Source organism: Coenobita brevimanus, chromosome 93 (genome assembly GCF_032717465.1).
Source record: "Coenobita brevimanus isolate Jiangsu-jjx chromosome 93, ASM3271746v2, whole genome shotgun sequence".
Classification (NCBI taxonomy): Eukaryota; Metazoa; Arthropoda; class Malacostraca; order Decapoda; family Coenobitidae; genus Coenobita; species Coenobita brevimanus.
Genome location: NC_137046.1, coordinates 63359724 through 63365723, shown reverse-complemented (window position 1 = coordinate 63365723; position 6000 = coordinate 63359724). Strand labels below are relative to the sequence as shown.

The 6000-nt window shown below is 41.4% G+C and overlaps 1 protein-coding gene across 1 annotated transcript; it reads left to right on the top strand.

Moving 5' to 3' along the window:
• The first annotated feature begins 761 nt into the window (after nucleotides 1–761).
• Nucleotides 762–5652, top strand: LOC145412483 (uncharacterized). The gene is made up of 4 exons (XM_080282364.1): nucleotides 762–892; nucleotides 2760–2902; nucleotides 3707–3869; nucleotides 5322–5652. The coding sequence occupies exons 1-4, from the start codon at nucleotides 762–764 to the stop codon at nucleotides 5650–5652; spliced, it is 768 nt and encodes a 255-aa protein (XP_080138490.1).
• The last annotated feature ends 348 nt before the right edge of the window (nucleotides 5653–6000 follow it).

The following is a 6000-nucleotide window of genomic DNA, read 5'->3' as shown; positions in this document are numbered from 1 at the left end:
ACACGATCCAATTATTCTTTCCATTTTTGTCCCGGAGTATGATACCCATCCACCATGTAGCCTATCTTGACCGTAGATCTCTGTAAATATATCGCGTTCACAGCCCGTCAGATATCAAAACATGAATCAGCCATTGTTTTGGTCTTTGTCACAGAGCATGACAACAGTAGCGTATGGTGGTGAGTGCCACATGGTGTGGTGAGCCTCATAACTTGGCATACAAGGTAATTAGTGCTAAAAATAAATAAATAAATAAATAAACACAGAAAGCTCTGTATCTAAAACCAGCGTCAGAGTTTTGCCTGTACCGCACATTCCGATTTCTGATTACCATCCAGAAGTACATTTCCATTCTCTGATGTCCAGAAACGCCTTGTATTTTTTTCCACACTAAAATATGAAATGTTGGTTAAGTCTGACCAGTCTTTCTAATACTCCTATTATATCCATTAGTTCTGACTGAAAATGATGTTTTAGTCCATTCACATTATGAAGATCTGAAGTTAACAAAATATTCTTTAAAGCAAATGACACATTATTTTAGAAGATGGGTTTTACCATAGTCTGGTGTATGGAATAAGCAGAACACAAGAAGATTATTTGGAATTGAGCAGGGACACAAACCATCTTCCGATAATGCCATGTAGGAATCGATTCTCAAACTTGGGAACCGATTCCCTTGTAGTGATTCTGCCAACACTGCATTAGGTTAAGGGGAGCAACTTGCCGAACACTGCAACACACGTGTCACGTGTTGCTGGATGCGGTTAGAGGATCAAATCGAATCAAGTAATGGGGTGTGTCCTGGCTTGACAGCTGCAACCGTTGTCGAAGCGCTGGGGCTGCCAGTTGTGTCAGGGGTTCAGTGTGAACGTCGTCTGTCTCGCCTCATGTTAGCAGAATCTTAATAATTGTGAATGACGCTAGAGTACATTTCACTGTGAAGGAGAGATATTTCATAAATGGGAATAATCCAGTATGCGTTTCGACTGTGAAGGAGAGATGATCAATAAATGATATTTTCTCTCCCGAAAAGAAAAGAAAAGAAAAAAGGCACTCTGGTTTACAAAAAAATATATTTCTGTATATAGATGTTCCAATGTGAAACTGCGGACTACAGGCTGAAGCCTTCCTCCTGCAGTCCACCACCTTTCTTTGGCGGGAACAGAGAAGGAGTTGAGGGGTGTTTGAATGACCGGGCAGCCAAGCCGTCCAGTTATATCTGTACCATCACGTGAAGGTGTTCCTCTCCCGCAACCACTATCAGTTTACTGGAGTGTATTGCGAGTTTGTGCTAGCATCAGATCCTCAGTGTGACCATTCTCACAATAGGTTTATCATCATCATCATCATTATCAAAAACTACAACCATTTCCATCCAGCTGCAGAACGAAAACCTTTCCCAGCTTTCCCCACTCTGACAAAGTGTATGTTATCATGTTGCACTGAAGAGCAAATTCCTGTGGCGAATTGTACATCTGGACTGCTTGTTTTCATCCCTCCACCATTAACGTGGGCGCGCAATACCCGTGTGGCACAGGAGGTGTCGTAACACGTCTTCCTTAGCGAATTACTTTGCTTATTACATATTCTCTGGTATGATATTTATATTTTTATAATGCCGACATATTTGCATTGCTGTCATACAAGAGGACTTTAAGGAGTAATAAGCAAAATAATTCCCTACCTTAGACAGGCTATGAAATCAAGACTACTTAGAATACTGCACTTATGCTATATGCAAGTAATCTACTCTGACATATTTTTCATTCCATATTTCCCTCTACCTACGACAGACAGCCTTTTAAATTAAGTGTTTAGGCATCTCATTATGAACGGATCTAGCATCTGGCTCCCATTGGAACCAACTAGATTTCACATTCTATGCATCGAATTCTTTTTTGGCATAAGGTTATAAAGCCAGGTCAACACCGTTGCAAGCTATTCTGTAAATGAACTCCTAATGGGTGCCAGACCATCTCTTGGAGCGGCCCCGTCCGTCAGTCAGTCCCTAAGTTTTTTTTTTTTTTTTTTTTTCCGAAAGCGAGGTGTTTCACTCCCGATTTTAGCGAGACCCCACAATACGGCCCAGATGGTTCCGCATCTATTTGGTGCTTCTATACATGATCAATTAATTGGTTAAATTCTTCCACGTAAATATGTGTAGTACTGGAGAGAGACGTCTTCATGTGAACTACTCCTCTCCCCGGTTATACAGACGTCCCTCTACTCCCTCCGTGTCCCCCGATAGAAGGATGGCGAGCTGCAGGAAGAAGGCAGCTTCAGTGTGCAGTTCCCCATGGTTCGAGTTAAGATGGGTCTCGGGTTGCGACTACTACTGCTACTACAATTACTATTACTACCTTTTTTACTTTTCGATGATAACATCTATCCATTTGGAAATATTATTGTGAAGATCAACACCAACCTTCATAATACAATTCACCATCTGAAGCTGTAATGTGAAGGTTAACATTGACCCTCATAATACAGTTCGTTGGCCCCAAACATGCTAACGAATGTGTAACTACTTTTCTTATTAACATTATAGTGATAATAAATATATTAATCTATTGGAGTCGTTGATCAGTACGGCTCACTACCACAGCAGCCTCGTAAGCCATACCCGACAGAGAGACAGCCTGAGGGCTGATGATCTGTGCCTTTGAGGCATAGGAGTGCAGACCTCAGGAGGGACAATGGCAGTCGACATTTCATCCAGGTCATAACAGAACTCAAAAGTTAATGCATCTTCTCAGAATCTCCGCCTCCTCCTCCTCCTCCTATTCCTACTATTACTGCTACTACTACTACTACTACTACTACCACTACTACTACTTTGTGTTTTTACAGGTAATCCTGGCTGTTCTCGCCACAGTGGCCTTGGCTGATCACTCGGAAGGTATCCCACCTTCCCCTCCCGAGCCTAACCCTAGCTACATCCCACCAGGTGCCTATGCTCAATCTTTCTTGAGCCTATAGTTCATTCATTTTTATTATATCATGTTTGCTTTAATTAGGTGTAAATTTATCCTCTCCTCATCTTGAATGTTGAGCTATAACAAGGTTTTAACATCAGAATATGGTGCAAGTCATAAGAAAGTGCTATGGAAGGGATGTAGAGCCGTATCATTGTCTTTCTCTGCCACTGAGCTACACAATATAAGTTGCAAAGAGGGTACATCGCTTAATTACAAAGCATGAAGTATAAGCGGAAACTATTGTTCTTTTGCAGTTTATTTCCTACAGCTCACCGGCGGCATCCTTTTTATAGAACCTCTTCGTGACTGGCACCATATTGTTGTGTGAATCTCTTGCTATATCCAGCATTCACGATGGCGAGATGGTAAACTTAGAGAAAGTCAACAGGGTATAAGTTACGCTTGTTTATGCCTTTATTCTTTTGTAGCAACCAAACACTCCGAGACCAAACTAGTGTGAATAGCAACGTGAAAAAGGCCACAAAACAAAATAATTGCTGACAATATTTCACCGATTTGAGGAGCTGTTTACCCCAGGAACTGATTACGATTTTTCTTAACTTATACAGCTATTGAACTCTTCAGTGTCAAATAGAATGAAGAGTTACGTGATAAAAATGACAAAAAAAATAATTTCTGACAGTATTTCACTGCTATGAACAATTGTTTACCAAGGAATTAACCAAGATCTTCCATGAATCCGGTCCCAGCCGCCACCAGGGCAGCAGAAACACCTGTGGAAGTTGTGCCCATCCTTAAGGACGAGCGCACAAATGGAGAGGATGGATCTTACTCCGTGGATACTGAGGAAGGGAATGGGATTGTGAAGTCTGAGCAAGGATCCCCTTCAGGCCCAGAGGGAGCTGTCGTTAAGACTGGAGAATATTCGTAAGTATATGCATAATAACGAACTGGAATATACTCGTACCACTGGGCTGGTTAAGCATCTGCACTGTGGAAGCATTGAAGAAATCTCGCAACTGCAGACCTTAATAACCTAAGACAATCACATATTGTGATGATTCCTTTCGGGATCTGAAAATCTGAATGGAGACATGTGGTGACCTCGCATCTTCTACTGTAGACCTGCAATGGCGATGTGGCTTCGAGGCTTCCACAGGGATTTGTTTAACGGAGCCAATGGTATGGGGCAATATTGGTGAGCTTGTCTTTTTAGATGGTACTGCAATACTTCTGTAATCCAATGACGTATTTTTCATCTATCGCTGCTATGACCAGGCGATTCTATCAGGATTCAGTCAGGAGAAATTTTTCGAATTAGGATTAGAGCCTTAATTAACCCCTTCACTACTACTGACCCTTCCTAAATTGAAATAATTTCATCTGGAAACAGGAAAAATTAAGGAAAAAACAAAGACACAAGAGTGTAAGGGTTTATTTTCTTTCGTCATTTTAGAATGTATTCAGCATCTCTTCTTTACCAATTCTTTCTATTTTGGCTAGTTTCTTATTCCACCCATCTATCTATCTATCTATCTATCTATCAACCTGTAGTCAGGCGTCTTAATCCCGGAAGGGGTGACTACAAATAAATCGCCTCCATGTCATCCCGTCCTCCGCCATCAGGCTGCCCATCCATCATCTAACACCATTCTCTCCTTTATATTTCTCCACCCCATCCTTCCATCTCTTGCATGCTATAAAAACCTGTTATAGTGAGCAGAAAAATCGTTCGGAGATAGCAAGAAAACATACAACATACACACCATCCCAAGCCTTATAATTCAACATTAATCCTTCCTTCGTGTTAAATTTCAGTTTCATACTTTCAGCATCAGCCATATTCCTTATTTCGTCTTCAACACTGATTTTAATTCTTGTTCTTCTTCAGCATTAAACTTAAGTTTTCTTAGATATTAATTCTACTCCTCCTTCGATATTAATTCCACTTCTTCTTCTCCTTCTGCGTTTATCCTGTTACTTCACCATCATTAACCCTAATCCTTCTTCAGCAGTAAACCTTGTTTTCTCAACACTAATCCTAATTCCTCTTCTTCAAAAATAATTCTAATCCTTCTTCAGCATTAATCCTAACCCTCCTCCCCTTCATTGTCAACCTGACACTCCTTCACATTAGTCCTAAGACTTCTTCCTCAGCATTAATAGTCATCCTTCATGTTCAACATTAATTTAATCATCCTTTCTCACTATTAATCCTACGTGTTCGATAATATTAATCCTACTCCATTTTGAACATTAACTCTTCCCTCTCTTCTGCAGTATTAGTCCTAGTAATTTTCAGCTTTAATCCTACTGCTACTTCTGCAGCATAAATCTCGCTCGTACTTCACCATTCTTCTAAACCTCCTTTTTCAACAGGTACACTGCGCCCGATGGAAGTGCGATCAAAGTAGCATACGTGGCTGACGAGAACGGCTTCCAGCCCCAGTCCGACGCCCTCCCTGTCGCCCCAGAATTTCCACACGAAATCCCGGAGTTTGTGCAAGAACAAATCGCCAGGGCGGCCGAGGAAGACGCTGCTCAGGAGGCTGATGCTGCAGCTAGAGCCGCTGCACCTCCTTCATACCAGTATAATGCCCCTTCCACTGCCCCACCACCACCTCCTTCGTACTTGTATAATGCCCCTCCAACTACCCCGCCACCCCCTCCTCCTCCCCCTCCTCCTTCAGTCTATGGAGTTCCTCAATAGAACGGAGCTACTGTTCCTGCCGTTAACCATCACGCATAAGTGATACACAGATATATTATTTTGCTCGTATTCTCGTTCGCTTACGCTCTTCCGTAACACCTCTTTTTTAGCGATTGATTGTGCTTATTACTTTTTAATATTAGGAGCTAATATATCATCCCTTCCTTACAGATTTACTCTACCTATTACTCCTTAATATTTTCTTGCAGGTTATTCATGACTATGTCAATATCAGAAGGATATAGGAATCATAGATGATTAACCAGTTCAAATCGCCAAGAAAAAAGTGTTACGAAGCCACCATCTGCAATGAAGAAGTGTTAGTCAACCTTCCAAGCTGTCAAAGAT